At 38.8% G+C, this 19,058-nt stretch overlaps 2 protein-coding genes across 2 annotated transcripts in view; both read left to right on the top strand.

Annotated features, from left to right (window-relative positions):
- Positions 1-4,094: 4,094 nt before the first annotated feature.
- LOC310954881 (uncharacterized protein) lies at positions 4,095-8,109 on the top strand (the record flags this gene model as incomplete). The annotated part of the gene is made up of 3 exons (XM_083924569.1): positions 4,095-4,173; positions 4,459-7,178; positions 8,087-8,109. Exons 2-3 carry the CDS (start codon positions 4,514-4,516, stop codon positions 8,107-8,109), a joined length of 2,688 nt encoding a protein of 895 aa, XP_083780695.1. The 5' UTR covers positions 4,095-4,173; positions 4,459-4,513.
- Positions 8,110-8,602: 493 nt separating this feature from the next.
- Positions 8,603-19,058, top strand: part of aqr (aquarius intron-binding spliceosomal factor) — a 50,228-nt gene continuing 39,772 nt past the window's right edge. Inside the window, exons 1-14 of the mRNA XM_083923854.1 lie at positions 8,603-8,698; positions 9,136-9,243; positions 9,672-9,728; positions 10,025-10,065; positions 10,169-10,204; positions 10,318-10,438; positions 10,778-10,918; positions 13,541-13,609; positions 13,761-13,861; positions 13,970-14,046; positions 14,993-15,057; positions 17,999-18,115; positions 18,388-18,501; positions 18,866-18,969. Coding sequence (XP_083779980.1) covers positions 9,157-9,243; positions 9,672-9,728; positions 10,025-10,065; positions 10,169-10,204; positions 10,318-10,438; positions 10,778-10,918; positions 13,541-13,609; positions 13,761-13,861; positions 13,970-14,046; positions 14,993-15,057; positions 17,999-18,115; positions 18,388-18,501; positions 18,866-18,969 — 1,130 coding nt within the window. The 5' untranslated portion in view covers positions 8,603-8,698; positions 9,136-9,156. The remainder of the gene's footprint in view (positions 8,699-9,135; positions 9,244-9,671; positions 9,729-10,024; positions 10,066-10,168; positions 10,205-10,317; positions 10,439-10,777; positions 10,919-13,540; positions 13,610-13,760; positions 13,862-13,969; positions 14,047-14,992; positions 15,058-17,998; positions 18,116-18,387; positions 18,502-18,865; positions 18,970-19,058) is intronic.

The following is a 19,058-nucleotide window of genomic DNA, read 5'->3' as shown; positions in this document are numbered from 1 at the left end:
TATTCAGTGGGGCTTTTCTGGAGGAGCGACTTGTGACAGCCCAACACATAATGACTTACAACAGGACATCAGTGAATGTGAAAAATAAAGTCTGCTCGTTAATGTTGACTGTTTATCACTGCTGATTGTCGAAATGCAAAGCTCTGTCTGACTCCAAGTGGTTTTGATGATGTGCGGTCTTGAGGATTTGTTTATTCCACTTCATATCCCAGAACTTAAGCCAATAATTCACTTTGTCCTCTCCTGGTGTTGTGCACTGCAGCAGCTGTTATTCTGCCAGAGAAGTGTCTTATGGAACTTCTATAAGCTTAAGCTGCATACCAGAAGACTGGGGACCATATAGTCCACAAAAGGAGACAGCAGCAGTGTCTCATTCCACATGGCGATAAACTGTATCCCCTGATATCCCACTGTTTCTGGTGGAATTTCTCTCACCACGTTAGCTAACACCCCTCATAAAGGCCTAGCTCCACCGCTGACACCATCTGTTCAGTTGTAAACCTATAGATTTACTGTGTGACTGGTTTGTGGCAGTGTGTAATGTGTGCGGATGAGGTGACTTTGTTTCTCTCTCTCATGCTCCATGGAATTCAAGGTGTGTTATTATTGTGTAATAGGCAATCAGCGCTGAGCATCTGAAAAGATTAAGCCTCTTTATGTTTTCTATTGATTCTAAGGCAACCTGGTTAATAGGAGAGGGGCACTACAACACAGCTGCGGGGCAGGTGGGGCTGTCAATGGACATTGTGACGATGTGGGAAGAAAACAACACTATTAACCATTGCTCCTGGAACATTTCTTTTCTCAAAGATCATGAACCGTATTGATGATCTGAGTTAGGAATGCATCTTCACTCCGGCTATTCTCCTCATTGCGCTTGTGATGGCGGGAGAGTGGAGTGGGCTATTGATCGTCACCCACCGCAATGCTGTTTTGATTGTTGTTATCAAAAATTGAACAATAGAGGCAGCCAATAGAGCCTGAAGATTTTTATTGAGGCTTGAAAAACACAAACAAGCAATTATTTATGAGAGCGAGCAAGCCAATGCTGCATAAATATACAGTGTTAATGTTCACCTGTTTGGTGTCCCCACAAGGGGGAGATTGTTGAATTGTTGAATGATGCAGCTGTCAAATTATTACAAGGATAGTTTTTTTTAATAAAGAACTTTTATTATGCACTTCTTCACCTCAGTCAAGCAAACACCCATGCATCTAATCAACAAATATTTGATCATATGTCAGTGTTTTCAGTAGCTGTTTAACAGCCACAGATTTGACAGTGACACAAATAGCTGAAGAAGACATTCCTTTTAAAATGTTTTCTTTGTCTTGCTTCCTTAAATTTCTGAGCGCGTGTAAAAGTCTGAATGCCAAGCAGGGTGTTGCCAAATGAGACTGCTGCACAAACCTCATTTTCAGCAGTCTTCCCTGATAAACAATGGCTGGTGGTTTTGTTCAAATTGAGCAATAAAGATGAACACACACAAGTCCAGGAAAATGTATTTCAATTAAATATGGGAACCAGATTTAACATTATTATTTTTAAATTTTTACATTTGCAAGACATTTCTGTATGAGTTTAGAATGCAGCTGTTTTTTTTTTTCTTTTCTTAGTGGAACAATGGTTATTTTATAAGGATATGTCACGAAACACAAGAAAATTAGACTCAACATTTCAGTTAACACACAGAGGAGCTCTGCCACTAATATTCAGTGCAAGGCAACCACTTGTCGATCACACTGTAAACATTACATTCTGTCTTTCAGCAGGCATGTTTTTCATGTAGACATTGGCAAAGCCACAAGTACATCATCACACCCTCATCATAGCCAATGTGATGGCCTATGGCAGACATTTCTTTGTCTTTACCACTTTGCTTCCTCACAAAATGAATAAAGACAGGGTGACATTTAGTTTTGTCAAATGTACATTTTCTACTAAGCTGACCTGCAACCGCTCTGCAAACAAACTGGCTGTTGTGGCTAACGTTGTCCTTTGTGTGCAGTGTACCAGCCTGCGGCTCTTGTCATTGTGGCCTTGAACATGGACTTTAACTGTGTGTTTCTTCCTCCAGGCTAACTAGGCTGATGCGTGTGACACTCTTTCCCCATAGCAGTGGGCTACAGTAGGGGAGCTCAGCTCAGGAGCGACCTTGCTGCACAAGACACCTCCTGACATTGTGGTCCGTTTGACTCAGAGACTCTGGTTTTGTTTGTTTGCATATTTCAGTCCTTTTTGTTTTTATAATGTATTGTTTTCTTCCCCTGACATATTGTGAAAGCATGTCTTCATGGTCACAGCACTGACTAAATTAAACCTGTTCTATCTGCTGAACTGGCAAACCATCACATGCTATTGAGTGGTGTCTGCTGCCATCTTCTGGTCAACATTAACAGTGCAGTTTAAAAGCATTTTTCAATTCCATTTGTACAGTATTTCCACTAAAATACTGAGTACCACAATTCCAAAATATTTTACACATCTGTCGCCTAATAGATAACACTTGGTTCAGTGCTCAGTTTTCCATTTTAAGACACTACACTGTATTCACTGTATTTTGAATTAGCTGAGGTCTTTCCACCTTGCATTTTTATATGTAATATGTTCAAAAAAATTCCGCTTTATTTCGCTTTATTTGTTATTTTTGCTATGCATGTTACATCTTTCTTCCACTTTTCTTGAATGACAGTTCTTGAATTCAGAGGGGAGGATGCTGTCCAGGCTCCGGTCTATCCTGGACAATGTCTCCCATCCTCTCTGCGACACTGGCCCAGCAGAGGAGCACCTTCAGCAGAAGACTCCTCGCACCCAGATGCACCACAGAGCGCCACAGAGCGCCACAGGAATTATTTACTGCCTGGGGTCATTAAATTATACAGTGCATCCCTTGGAGAGTCTGTCACCTCCTCTCTGTGATTTAAACTCAATTATAGACAATCTATTCTATAGCACATTAGTCTGGTATTTTTGATCTTGTATATGTTTCTTAAAATATTTTTCTAATATATGTTTTCGTCTGTATAATATTTGTTGTTTGTATATCTGGAGTTTCGTAGCAAAAATAATTCCCCCCTGGGATTATTAAAGTATTTCTGAATAATAACAAAAACTAGACCGAAACCCTAAATCTAGAAACAACGCACCATGGAATCCTATTGCCATCTTTCTGTTAATCCCGGAAAGTAATATTCTTATCTTTTATAAGCCTGCCAAAACTCTGCATACATATGTACTGTTTGTGCAGTGACAAAATCAAGCAACACAAACACTCAGAACAGAGAAGAGCAAACCCACTGGCTCAGACCTCAGAATTGTTCATCCATACGAAATAAGAAATAAGGGTTTGGGGACCCAAAATTAACATATCAGATGGCTTAAATAAGGAGTGAAAAGAGCCATAATAAAATGTCAAGCTAGAGAAACTCACAATTAACAAGGGAGGGGGAACAAACCCACCCGTCTGCTGCTAATCACACTGGTAAAACATCACTGCCTTTCTCCAACACACCCACCAGCTACATGTATACTATTAAACTACATACTGTGTATGTTGGATATTCTATGACACAAATACAGTGGATTAATTGTATTGCTAGGCCTATATGTACTACATACTACCTTATCACTGTAACTAGGTGAGGGACCTAACTCTTTAAGCATTACAATGAATATAATACAAAATGTTAAAAAATATTCTGACCAAAGGCAAATTTTCACAGATAAAGTTGCCAGTTTCTGTGTGTATTGTGTGTCTTGAGCACAAATGGCACACAAAAACCAAAACGTTTTTAATTTTGTTGTTTATTTAACTTTTGCGTTGAGTTCGTTTTGTACTGACAAACCAATGAAAATGAAAAACGTCGTTTTCTGTTCGAAGCAGATTGGCTGAAAGGGTATTTATAGTAATATGAGTAGGTATAGCATTATAATTCTATAATTTCGTGTCGTCAATGTAAAATAATAATAACATCACGGAAATAACATACATGGCATGTGTTATTCTCACATCTGCAGCAGGTCTTCCAGGGGTAGGAACCTTAAACTTTTGTTTCCTGTCGTACATTTTGAGGGACGGACAAGCTTGTTTCCTGAATAACATCAGAAACTCGCACCGATGGTAACATCACTAGCAAGAAAGCTAACAAGCTTTAGGACTTCAAACGTATATAGTAAGTACTTTTAACCATCACTACAGCTCGGTTAACGGTTGTTAGACACTCACGAGATATGTTGCAAATGGTGGCTACTGTATACCTCATATTAAGGCCTCTGGTAAATGTCTGGGCATTGCTTATACAGTTTTCAAAGTTCACCAACATAAGAAGACATAGTACATTATTTTAACGTTAATTATAAACGAGATTAGTCACAATACATTGATGTAACACCCTATTGTCAGTTGCAGTAATGTGATTTGCTTGCTTTACGTGTTAATACCATATACTTTGCTCTAGGTCTACTGAGAGGATCACCACTTTGGGGGGTAATCACTAACCAGGTGATTGAAAAATGCATCGCTGCCCCGTTTGTGCCAAATCTTTCCCATCTCCGTATAAACTTCAGAGACATCATGTCATCCATACTGGACAGAAGCCCTTCAACTGCACGATCTGTGGAAAATCCTTCACACAGTTTGGTCATTTAAAAGCGCACTTGCAAGTCCACCTTTCAAGATTGTCAACAGACCATCTACAGGATGGCGTTTTAACTTATACACAACAAGGGGAATGGGACAAACCAGCTGCAGGGCTTAACACTCAAGGCAGTAGTAATTACACTTTGAGGCCTCCTAAAAAGTCATCTTCTGTGGCCTACAACATTTTTCTTCCCACCTCTGAGACTGGAAATCCTCCAAAAAATATGCCACACGCGACTGATGCCTCAGTGACTCAGAACAGTGTCAAGAAAAAAACTTTGAAACACCAGTGTCCTAAATGTTCGAAAACCTTCTGCACACCATCCAAATTACAACGCCATTTTCTTATTCATATGGGGCAGAAACCCTACTCATGTAAGATCTGCTCGAAAGCCTTCAGGCAAATGGTACACTTAAAATCCCATTTAAGTACCTCAAGACATTGTTCACTTGCTGCCGGAATTGAAAGGAAGAAGCAGAAGTTTTCTAATAGACAAACTTCCGGTCTGCAGCCTCAGTCTTCAATCCAACAACAACCCACCAGCCATCGCACTTCCATGAATTCCTCAGCTGAACTGGAACTACAGTGTAAAATAAGTGGAAATGCTGTGCAGGAACTGAAGAAGGCCAACATCAAGTCGGAGATAGTTGTAAAACAAGAGCAACCATTAAATATAAGCAATGAGTGCAGGAGTATTTGTCTTAAATCAGATGAAAAGGTGCATCGATACTTAAAACATGAAACAAGACAAGACTTGAAGCCATTCCAGAGCGTGATGTGCAGCAGGCCTTTCCAGTTGAAAGTTAATTTGATAGATCATCATAAATTTCATAGGAACCAAAACAAACTGGTAAGTCCTGCCACTGTAAACAGCAATGATGTGAAAATGTCTGATTCTGAAGCATTAACACATTTACCTGAACCTAGGCATACGGACCCCATTGACTTGGACATTATTGTTAAACCTGATACACGGAGTGGAAATCACAATAATCACAATGACTCTCTTACTCGGGATTCTGAGTCAACTGCTTCAGCAGAAAAGCCAAGGGAAACTGGCCATGGCAACAGCAAGCGGCAGAAAATGAACCCTCTACATCAGTGCCATACCTGTTTTAAATGTTTTCCATCTGCATCAAAGCTTCAAAGGCACATGATGATTCATACTGGACAAAGGCCCTTTGGCTGTGAGATCTGTGGAAAGAGATTTCGTCAGAAAACGCACTTGAGGGTCCATTGTCGCACTCACCTGTGGTCTAGATATCACAAACAACGATCATTGTATATCAGTCGACCGCCTTCTTGCATAAGGGGGTTTAACACAAGGACGGCAGCAGGAGACCAAGTCCAGGAGAAGGATTTAGAGACACACACTGGCAGTGATGTAGTCACTGTGAAACACCTGGATCAGCCCCGTTCCATGGAGATTATTCAGACTGACAATCGACAAACACATAACATGTTGTTTCCAGTCTCAAAGAAAAATGAGGTTGTGCAAAAGGTATCCAAAGTGCCTGTGAAAAGGACACATATATCCAAATCAATGCAAAATTCTGGCAACATGCAACACAAGTGCTTCCAGTGTTTAAAGTGTTTCCCAAATGCTTCTAAATTACAAAGGCATGAGATGGTTCACACAGGCTTAAAACCATTTCAGTGTGATTTGTGTGGGAAGACATTCAGGCAAGCTCCTCATCTGAAAACCCATGAAAAAATCCACTGTAAGAGGAAACCATCCAAGCCAGTCAATCAACAGGGGAACATCAGAAAAGCAAATACTGAACAGCGGCCTCAACCAAAGATCAGTCTCCGTATCCAACAACAGAAAAAAACTGTAAACACTACACTTTCAAAGTCTGATGGTGCTGAAGAAAATGAAGTGACCAAGCATGACACATCGATCACCAATGTGAACTGTCTCTTTAAGACAAACTCTGAAAGTTACGTGACATATAAAAAAAGTAAGCCTCACACATGCCGAATATGCTTTAAGAACTTCGTATGTCCATATAAACTCTCAAGGCACTTGGTCATTCACTCTGGGATAAGGCCGTACAAATGCATCTTGTGCAGCAAAACCTTCACACAGCGTGGTCATCTAAAATATCATGAGCACAGATGCAGACAGGGTTCACATTATATTCAAGGGGGAAAGCAAAATGCCAACCATCTCCTGGATACATGCATTGAAAACCTTTCTGATTGTACAGATCTGAATGTAAATGCAACAACAGAGCAACTGAAGTCAGTTTACACTGAAGCGTTGGCAGTGCCAGAAGTAAGCTTACAAGAGGAGCAGAATGAATTGCAGAAAAAGAGAGACAGTTATAATCAGGCTAGAGACCGTTATCGTTATTCATGCTCCTCAGAACTTGCCTTTGAAATGGATAAGCTTGTCCAAAATCAAAACATGGCAGCTTCACCTTTGTCACATCAGTGCGGGGGCAATACACATTTAGAAGTACCATGTGAACAAGGAGCTGCGGCTATTTCAGATAGCAACAAGCTTCTCAGTGATGAACTTGTTAGTTCTGTAGGTGAGAATCCAATGCAGTCAGATGATTACTGGTGTGAGCCACTAAATATATTTGAATGTGACAAGTGCACAGATTGGTTTAAGAGTGAAAACAATCTTAAGAAACATATTTGTCCTAATAATCAACCAAAAAGGACAAAGTCGGCACATAAGAATTGTTGTGACATTTGCTTCAAACATTTTGTGACTCCCTCTAAACTTAAAAGGCATTATATTATCCACACAGGTCAGAGGCCGTTTAGTTGTGACATTTGTGGCAAAATGTTCACACAGTCGGCACATCTCAGAACTCACCAACAGACTCATTGAGTGCATTTACATGTCGATGATTAACCTGTTTATGATGTTTTTTTGGAATATCCCACTTATGTGTTTGAGCCTGATTATACCCAGATATTTTTATTTTTGTTTTAAAACTTTTTTATTCTATTGTATTGTACCAGATTGTTGCAACAAAATAATTTTCTATCTATCTATCTATCTATCTATCTATCTATCTATCTATCTATCTATCTATCTATCTATCTATCTATCTATCTATCTATCTATCTATCTATCTATCTATCTATCTATCTATCTATCTATCTATCTATCTATCTATCTATCTATCTATCTATCTATCTATCTATCTATCTATCTATCTATCTATCTATCTATCTATCTATCTATCTATCTGGTTCCTCATGTCCATGTAAACACACTGATTATAAACATGCTACTGTGTAATTTTTATTTGGTGTAAAAAAAACAATGATTTGTTATTATGTGTTTGTATACTGTATATATGTCAAATATGTAACAAATGTATAATATGAAATTTTAAAATATATTTTATTATGTATTCAGTATTTCATGAATTACACTTTTTTCATATGGTATTTTATTGTCCCTCTTGTTGAATTTGTGTAGGCTGCCCATTTCTGCCAGTGTGATGAAAAAAACGATTCCGTAAGACATTATAATGAGTTAGTATCTCAAAAATAATGAGAAAGTATCCCAAAACATTGACTTAGTATCTCAAAATAATGACATATTATCTCAAAAATAGTGAAACAAAAACAGTACTTTATTATTTTTTAGATACTAAGTCATCATTTTGAGAAAGTTTGTCATTATTTAAGATACTAAGTCATTAGTTTTAAAAAAGTTCCTCATTACTTTGAGTCAGTATTTTGAGAAACTAAGTAATCTGTTTGAGAAAGCTTCTCATTATTTGAGATACTAAGTCATTATTTTGAGATACTAACCAATAATAATGACGTGCGGGGTCTTTTTTTCATCACACTGGCGGGCATAGGCTTCCATATTTTAGTTATGATATTGGCTGTTTTCGAGAAATATAAAAACGTGCACAGCAGGAACGGAATATATGTCTTCTGTATGTTGTAGGGGACGAATTTAGGGACGTACCCATACAGGAAGTTAGTCGCATACGCTTGAAGCGCGTTTTGGTTGTGTACAAAACACATGCGCAACCAACTCTCCAACGACAGTTACACTCATGCTGAAATAAACATAAAGGTTTGTGCGCTTTCTTTATTATTATCATATAAGTGTGTGCACGTCACGAGGATACAGGTGACGTTATCGTAAAAAGTTATGCTAGCATTAGCTTAGCTCACCGCCTGATATTGGGACACAGCTAACGTTACTAATGTTAGTGTTTTACGACGCTATGTTATTAATAATACGAAACATATAGCACTTATGTGTCGTTTATATAAAGTATCGGTAAGGCAAAGTAATTATGTTTAGATTTGCATGCACACTTTACCAATTAACTTAACCTACTCAAGTTTTAACTAGCTAACTTTCTCATCAGTATTCTTGATTATAGTTGCCCCTTCATTTTAAGGCATCAGTTCAGTACAAAAAGCCACATTCAAAGCCAGTTGGTGTCAATGGGTTAGGTACAATTACTTTCGTACAATATCTTATTCCTTTTTTTATCCTGACAGTCATCATTGTAGCTGTTTGAGATGGCTACCACCATGGAGAAAGAAACCCCCGCTAAAAAAGCTGCAGCGCCTTCTGTGGCCCAGATCAATGCAGAATATGTCACACAGGTAATCATTTTGCATGTATACAACACTGTACTCCGGCATTGTCCTGAAATAAGGTTTCCCATGTTGTTTTAATATCTACATGAAGGGTAATTGAACTTATAAGATTGTTATGCTATCCATATTTGTTCTTGCATAGTATATTCTACTACATACAAAAGGTGCTAAAATGTGATAGTTGGTGAAACACCTAGGAACTAGGACTTGAGTGTTTGGTCTGTGGATCATCACCTATTACATTTTCAGTCTAGAAGGATATCAGTTGGAATCATTTTTCCTTCTGTGTAGTTTACTATTAAACCACTAAACCACATTGCCTTTTAATGCATAATCTGTTGAAACCACTGTGTTGCTTTATAAATGTTTGTATGCTTATACTACTATGCTTACTACTATTGACCTTTTTTCTCTATTTCTTTTTCTTGTTTCAGCTGGCTAATAAATATTGGGCACCTCATGCAAAGAATAAACTACCCTTTGACCCTAAGGTGAGTCATATACATTCCTGCATCCTAAATGTCAATTTATAAATATATTTGATATTTGTAGCTGAACTACATTTACAAAGTAAGTTGCAAACACATGTTCTATATACTGTATTTGGCATAGTGTTCATTATTCCTGTTTTTTAGTTTGATACAATAAGATGGCGAAGAGGTACAAAATTCTGCTTTTAGCAATCAATGAACTCTACCTAAAAACACATTTATGTTTTTAGCACTGAGGTGAGGTTCCTCTGTGTTTGCCTTCATCCAACATTTAACGATCTTTACTGTTTGTTTAGGTGATGGAAGATGTTTATGAAAAAGAGATTCTCAAGTCAAAGTAAGTAAATATATATAGCATCTTTGCTTATTTAACTGCTGTGCTTAATCCAATGAACATGTTACACTCATTTTTCTTTGTCTCCTTTCCCTTGTGTTTTTAGATTTGCCATCAGGAAAATTATGCTGCTTGAGTTCAGGTGGGATATTTTCCTCCCTCATATTCCCTCGTTTTATGAAGCAGCCAATGAATAAAAAGGGTTTCAGCAACTCGATAGATATCTATTTATACATTAATTTTTTCATCTTTCAGCCAGTATCTGGAGAACTACCTGTGGGTGAACTACACCCCCAATGTGTCAAGCAATGCATACCTGATGTCCATATGTTGCATCATCAATGAGAAGTTCAGAGAGAATGTCCCAGCTTGGGAGGTAAGAAATGCAGTACCTAATCTAAGACTAACAGCCAGGACCCTCATCCCCCGTCAGCAGTTCATGTGCATCACAGAAACATGTTGCGCTGTTATATTTACCACAACATACGCACAGTTTGCAGTATAAAGAGCCTATGAATGGTCTTTTGACAGTCATACTGACATTATTACTGCACTTTCACTACAGTTTCAATGCATACATATGTATAATATTTCACAGACCTGAATAAAATATAGATATTTATATTTAATTCAACACTTTCTGTCTTGTTTCTGTGGACAGAATCTCAACCTTCATATTCAACAATATTATTTTATCTTTTGAATTGTGTATCAGGTGTTCAAGAGGGATCCTACCCATTTCCCATTCTTCTTCAAATGTGTGATGGAAGCTATACTGGCAGGCGAGAAGGCTGGTCTCACTCTGAAGGAGCAAACCGTGCTGCTGGTCTTCCTGGACCACTGTTTCAACAGCCTGGTGTGTACCACTACACTGTTGTTTAATGTCTTAACTTAGTGGAGGAGTATGAAACTTTGAGTGCTATGATGCTGCTTGTCGGGTCAATGAGTATGTTTACTTTCATGTCAATACCTAGATTACTGGGAGTATTCAGCTAATAGTTTGTTTACAATTTAAGTGGTTGAAGGGTCTAGTGTGTTGGATTAAGGACAAGCTATTAGGGGTGGGCGATATGGTAAAAATATCATCACGATTTTTTTATAGTAAAATCATGATCAAGATGTAGTTTTCCTACATTGATTTTTAATTATTTTGCAAGTTACTGAACAGTGCAACCAAAGTATTTCCCTATGTAAAGTGTCTAGGCCAAAGAACTTAACTGAACTTTCTGAGCAGATTTGAATCAGTTTGAGAAATTTTGCCAACTTATGTGTCAAATACAATGGACATTTAACAAAACGCTGCCTGAAGCTACCTGTTACCTCTGCTGGCTGCGGTGTGGCTGGATTCCTTTGCTGTTTCACTCTCAGCATACTGCCCGGTTTCTATTTTATTCCTGTCGCACGCATTGAAAGTGCCGCGATGGACAGAAAAGAGCTGATCATGAAGTTGAAATGTTGATTTTCTATTTATTTATTTTATTTATTATCTAAACAAGAACTAAGTTTACTACAAAACCTAAATAAATGTGTTATTGAAACTAAACAGGCCACATAAGGTATATTCAGAAGAAGCTTGGAGGAAAATGACCTCCCACTGCAGTGTGTGTGTGTGTGGCAGGTTTGGGCTGTGAAGTCGCGATCGGCGCTTGCTCTTTGTTAAACACATTAGGAGTGCGCTGGTGCACGGGACATTTTACAGTTTTTTAGGGCATATTTTCCAGCTTGTTCCACACATTCTATGAATAAGTCCGGACAGACAGCGTCGTTGTGACGCAATAGTCTTACGTGAATCTGCCCCACAGACAATACCAAGATCTTTCTGCTTTGGCAGTTTTGTCAGCACGTTCTAATCTTATCTAATACGATCTAATATCGACAGAAATGAAGTATAATATTAGTAAATATCTGTCGTGCCACACCGCCATGGTCCTACAGTTGCCCAGAACGGACAACCAAACACAGGTTCCGGGTAGAGCCTTTCCCGTTTTCACGTCGGCCACCGTAGTTCTCTTGCAATCTGCAACCACAATGCTAGATGGCACTAAATCCTACACACTGAACCTTTAAAGGTCTGATAAACAGGGGTTTCTGAGATTTAAAAATCTGCTTATCAGATCACAAACCAACTGTGGTAATAATAAGAACTTATTATTTTTTTAATGTAAAAACACATTAATATCATAAAACTAGGGTTGCTACTCTTTGCAGTATTGTTGATTATTACATGTTTAGATTGAGGTGTTAAACCTCAAATGACATATAGTTAGTTAAATAAGAGAACACTTAAATTACTTACTTCACTGTAGTATTTAAATTTTCACAACATCTATGTCCAGACAAATAACAAATACACCGAAAGAGAAGTGTTCACTCTACACCAGTGGTTCTCAAACTTTTTACACTGCATACCATCTCAGAAAATACTAGTCTCTTCAAGTACCAACAGTACGACTAAAGTTAAAACACAAGAGGCGTAGACCAGGTCATTTATTGTTGGCTACTTACTGTTGTCTGCTACGCAATACAAAGGACTAGCCCTAGAAGTGTCACGTAACATCTTTCACTCAGCTCTCATACACCGCAAGTGCTAATTCACTGGTTCTGCTTACAGTAAGTAGCAATTAAGACTTGAGTTTGATTGGTGTCAACTTAAGGTTCAACAGGGCTGCTGAAAATATTATTCTCCTGATCTGCATTTCTCTTCCTAATAGTTTTCGTTGCAGCCAGGATTCCAGTGTTTATAATCAATTTATTTTACCTTGGTTTACCATCTTGCCATCACAGTTTAGCTTGTAACTAATAATAGATATGTGCGACTATTTTGGTTGATATTGAAACAAAAATATTACAGGAAAAGTAGTAGTTATTTTAGATTACATTTCAAGGATTGCACAGTTTAAGTATTTTCATTATACATGTTGTAGTATTTTGATAGCATTATAGATATTTATTGATTCTTCTATTTGGATGTTATGGAGGTTCCTCTATGTACCACTTGAGGGAGCTTGTGTACCACATAGCACAGTGTGAGAACCAGTCTTCTACACGATTCTAATGTCAGTGAATATGATCTCGACGAATTTGCATGGGAATTTAAATAATCAGAGTTGTGTTTTAAACAGGTTAAACTAAGTCATTCTTGTAAGCAATGCCAACATGGCTTGTTGCTCAAGATAAATGTTGTAATTCAGGCAATTATTGGTAATGTCCTCTAGGTGGCAGTAGTAGACTAGGCGGTGCAACTTGGGTCAGCTCCCACCCATCTGTAGCCTCTGCAGCCGCATTAAACCACAGGGAAGCACTGCAGATGTCTCACTTTAAAATCTGCTGTGATAGCCTGCTGCACTTTGATTGTATTCCATAAAGGCCTCTAAATATTTTAGTTGCAGACTTTTGTTATGAGCTGAAGTCTAATAAAAATCTGTCATACACAGTGCATTTTGACAACTCTCTCTCTTTCTGTGCACCACCCTCCCAGGAGGTAGATTTGATCAGAGAACAGGTGCAGCAGCTCATCTCCCTGCCTATGTGGATGTGCCTCCTACCAGTAAGATGTCACCATATTACTCTAAGTTTTTGTAGTGGTGATAAGCACACAACAAGTCATGATTATGTTTTTTGATAATTTTATTGCAAAGAATTGCCCCCTTGCTGTGATACTAATACTGTTTACTGATTTGTTTCTGTCATATTTGCAGTCCAGACTCCAGCACGAGCTTAAGAAAGTTCCAAAGCTCCAAAAGTTCTGGAATCTAATAAAGAAGAAAATTGATAAGATGGATGCTGACGCAGCTGAGCAGTAATATTATATTCTTTGCTTGCGTGTTCAGATCTATACACACTAGGAACTTGTATCCTATGAGTTTCTACGTTTTTTTCTGATTTTCTTTCTTTTTGTTTTCCTCAGGGCAAAAAAAGAGAGGGCCTTCCTCTCAGCTCTTATTAAACAGTTTCTTGGAGTTCTCGTGTCAATTCCGCCATCAGGTAAACAGTAAAAAAATGCATTTATTTCCCTCAGGATTTCATAGTACTCATGTTTTGTACAACATACATGGAATTCATGTAGAAGACTGACCGTTAGATCTTGGTCCTTTTTTAATAATTAAAAAGGTGCATCCCTGCCCTGGTGTGAATTTCTAACTCCATATATTGAGTAGAAATAATGATACCAGGTGACTTTCCCTGTGACTTTGGTCCCAAAGCAGGTCTTTGCATATGCTCTCTCTACCTTTCCCAGCAGTATTAATGTACATAGGATTCTCTAGAGCTTGCACAGTGTCAGAGAGCACATCTCTCCAGCCCAGACCCATATTACCCAATATTCACCCTTTTTCATCACAGTTGCGCTACTCCCGCCTTTCTTTGTGAGTTGTGCAGCCGCCAAAGGAACATGTGCTCCAGCTGCCATACAGCCACCGGCACTGACTACTATGTTGTAATGCAGGCCGACACAGAGGCCCCCCACCTGGATGCTAAAAACAGAACATGTATTTGTGTGTTTAGGTAGAATTCAAACCTGACACAGTAGATTACGATCTCAATCCCAGCAGGATCCACATCACTCTAATGTGTGCTGCATGCCTCAACTTTAAGTACACACACACACACACACACACACCAACTGCTTAATGAGGGCTGAGGTCCCAGCATGATGCTGTGCTGGCAATGCAGTATCTCATAGTGAGGCCCACACACTCAGCATGGCACCTTGGTGTTGTCCACATGAGTTTGCTGGCCTCATATCCTTGGTGATAACTACACAACCTCCTTTCCACTGCTACATCTCATCGTTATCTCACGGTTTCCTATCTTTTTTTAGCATTGTATGTTCATATAGTCTTGTCTGTCAGATTGCATTTGTCATTGAAATCATGCGTTCACTGATATGAAGGGAAGTGCTGATCTCTGATGTCCTCCTTCTTTTCCATAGGGCCTGTATCCATGGACAAAGTACATTACTGCGAAAGATTCATTGAACTCATGATTGATTTGGAGGTAAGACATATCCTCCCGCTCCAGAGCCTTTTTCACTAAATTTTACAGTGTTTTGCAATTTATATTTCCTCCCTCCGTGACTTGATTGCTTTATTTGAAATGCACATTTCAAGATGATGCATTCAATCTTATCACAGACTATGTAGACATTCATTTCCACTGTGTATGTACAGTGTTTTTGCTTAATCATGTTGTTCTGATGAAGGAAGCAGTGTAGACATCCGTCTCTGCAGAGCTCATTTGCCGTCTGTCCTTCACATTTATAGCTAACTCAGGACAACAGACAGTGGCTAAATGTCCAGTCTCAGCTCCACTCAATGTGTCTCTGCCATTGCTGCAACGCTGTGCATATTTTTGAAACAGTAGTCTTTGATTGGAGTATGAGTGGTTATATTCAGCTTGGTGGCTTTTGGCATCTGGTATAAGGTGTAATGAGTAATGTGCAGTGTCTGCTGGACATAAGGGTTGCGACTTGAGACCGAGTTCTCTTCTGGAATAATCCCAGTGTTTGAAGCAGCAGGTGGTAAAACATTTGCTCTGTATCCAATTTCTTTAATTAAAAACGACCTGCTTTCAAGTATCTCAACTTACATTTTTTCACTTATCAGCTCTGTGCTGCTGCCTTCAAATTTGAGATGAATAGGTGAAATACATACTAGTAGAGAGTGTATTGTAGTTGTTTAAATAAATGTCCAGGTAAAAACAATATGGATAATAGCCAAATGAACCAAGTATTTTTAAATTGTTAAAAAACAATCTGAGTGAAAATCAGATTGTACTTTTTGTCTTGTCTTGTGTATTTATTTTTTACATCAACATTAGTTTAACCCAATCACTACATTGGGCTTAAAATGGTTTTATACCATGTTTCTATATACAAGTGCTGGCTTTGCTCGACTCGATACCGCCTGTCAGCCCAGCATGGCAGGGATTTGCATTTCCTTTACAACAGGGCTACCCATTTGAAGGCGTGTATACAGTTGTGTGGCTTTTCAGGGTTACGGCTCCTTGGTAGCTCTGTGTATTTTGACTGTTTTTGTATTTTTATTAGGGCTGTTGAAGTGTCAAACGCATATTCCTCTTAACGCCACTCATTTCAAAGCCAGATGGTTCTCTCAACAAGACTAAAGTTATCTTAATTTTCTGTTGCTGTTAAGTTAAGTTACAACCGCTGTAAGTCGAGTCTCAAATACCACAATACCATTTCTGGCCAAGCATACTGCTGATGCAGAGAGCTGTCCTCCCCCTCACCGAAGGCACACCACGCTGGATAGTTTGCACTAGATTGTGGTAGTATTACAAGCTAATGTTACGTTCAGGTCAATATGCCCTTTCAGCATATTTTTTGAGCATGCAGTACCTTTGAGGTTATTCTTGAGAATTTTCTGGACAGTATTTATCATTGTTTTGGATTATTGCAATAATAATCATAATAAAAAACATACATTTACATAAAGCAAGCATATTTGTTCCCTTCCATGTCCCAGCTTGAATCTTTTCTACCTATTTCTCATGAAAAAAAGTGTGTATTGAGCTGTACCTTGTAGTGGAAAAATACAATTAGTTATAGGCTCCTGTATGGCAGAGCAATAGATTTAGTTGTAATTATCATGCAGTGAAATATATTCTGCCTTGGTAGTCATAGCACATTTTCAGTCTCCTCAGTTATAGATTAAGTCTTGGCATTTCAGGGTGATAAAATAACTCTTCTATGATCTATCATCATATTGGTTCATTTAAAATAACCGTTTAAGCAAAATAGAATTTGACAAAGTGTTTAAGGGAGGCAAACTTGCTAATGAAGTTGGCTTTCTGGAGTGAAGACACAATGTTACATACGGTTGTTGCCGCTGCCTGTGCAGATCTCCTGTTTCTGGTGAGGAAGCTCAATAGATTTCATCTGGCTGTCCTGCTGACAGGCTGGCCTTGCTCTTCCTGGCAGCGGCTAGTGCTGGCCAGCTAACTGTCTCCAGAGACATCTCCTGTCCTTCAGCACTATCGTTTTACAAAGCCTCAGTTGCCTGAAATCCATACTTCCCCTCTCTGATGACAACCTGAAAATGAATGCAGGGGAAAAGATCCCTGTTTTCATGCCCCTTGTAGGCCGGCTGTCAGGACTGTGTTGAGATCAAAGATGGCTTTTGTATATAAGGGTATCTGTGTTTAGGTATCACTTGGTCCACCTGCAGCCTTTGAAGAGCAGTTTTCAATGAATTAAATAATATAGATTTCCTTTTGTTGGTGTTCAACATTTCAGTATTCCATTTCATATTCTGTTTCACAATGCAGTTTTTTTCTGGGAATTTCTTCTTTCAGCCTTTATTATGAGATAGATTGAACCCCTTTCTGTGTGTACCAGTCATTCTCTCTCAAGCTCTCAGTTCATCAACATGTTCAGTATTTCTTTGTTATATTCCCACCAAAGCAGCTCAATTATCTCATTTTGACAGGTCTCCTCTATACTTGCCTTCATGTCGTGTTTGTGTTACAGCAAGCATTTAAATGATGGCCATAGAAGTCGTCTTCACATCTCACTGCCAGTTTGCCATACTGTTTGCCTCTTTGTCATATTTTTTAAAACAACCTCAAGACAAGAAAAGATCCTGGATCAATAAAATGTGTGGATAATCCTGGGCCAGATGCTGGGAAATGTGGTTGTTGTTGAGCCAATTGATTCTTGTGACCCCTGAGAGATGTCGGTTCATACAATAGCTCATTGTTTTTCTTGTGGCGGAGGACCATCAGACCATTTTCCTGCAAATTTGGCTTGTTTTTCTTAAGTAATTTTGGGCACTGAAAAATTTTTCCCCTGCATTTTTGTCACCAACTGAATTCCAGTTACATACAGTTGTTGTGTGAACTTAAAAGGCAGGTATTTTAGCCACAACTGTAATCATGTAATGTAGTCCAAAACTGAAATTATGGTGTTCTGTGTGTCTAGGCCCTGCTGCCCACCAGGCGTTGGTTCAATACAGTGTTGGATGACTCTCATTTGGTGGTCAGCTGCCACCTGTCCAGTCTCATCCATAGAGAGAAGGAGGGGCACCTCTTTTGCCAGGTACATCACACTAGAAAACACAATGATATATATTATATTATTATTGTCTATGTTCTTTATTCTCTTTGTCTTTCTGTAATGCATTTTAATTCATGACATGTTGTGCTGTGAAGCACTTTGAGTCTGCCTTGTGTATGAAAAGTGCTATACAAATAAAGCTGCCTTGCCTTGCCTATATGCACTTGGAATTATTGTTTGCAAGCACGCTAAGATCCAAATCATATCTGCTCTAATTTCTGTGTGTAACTTGTATTAATGTCTCATCTCTGTAGCTGCTGGACATGCTGAAGTTCTACACAGGTTTTGAGATCAATGACCAGACAGGAAATGCCTTGACAGGGAAAGAGATGACCACTCTGCACTATGACAGAATCCTCTCCTTGCAGGTAAACGGCACACACAAAGAGGAACAGACAGGCATGCAGTGGCATATGTCCACTGCCTAATTTGTCCTGATTTGTGTTTTTCACTGTTCAGGATAACCGTCATCGATCACTTAGGGTATTATTGTGCATTGGGAGTATGTGACTGAGGGAAACATGAATACAAAATGATAATGCCAGCTTTTGAGTCAGTGTGCGTGCGTGTGTGTATTCTGGACTATTTCTCTTTTTATCGTGTTTTTCCATAATCATTTTTGAGTTAGTCATCCTGGTCAAGGTAATGTAGTATAATGTAATATTTTGTATAGTTGTGGTGTGTATTTGTACATCAGTCTGAGTGTTGTGCTCTTTGTTTTCTGTCTTGCAGAGGGCAGCTTTTGCTCATTTCCCAGAGTTGCAGGACTTTGCTCTGTCCAATGTAGCAGCAGTAGACACTCGAGAATCCTTGACCAAACACTTTGGGCATCTCAGGTAAATCAAAATATCCGGAATTAATCTTGAAGCTAAGTGCACTTGCAGCTTGTCAGTGCACAGATGGAGGGATGGTGTGGGAGTGTATG

This window comes from Echiichthys vipera (genome assembly GCF_963691815.1).
Source record: "Echiichthys vipera genome assembly, chromosome: 12".
Lineage (NCBI taxonomy): Eukaryota > Metazoa > Chordata > Actinopteri > Perciformes > Trachinidae > Echiichthys > Echiichthys vipera.
The sequence above is the reverse complement of the archived record's forward strand: the minus strand, read 5'-3'. Positions and strand labels throughout refer to the sequence as shown.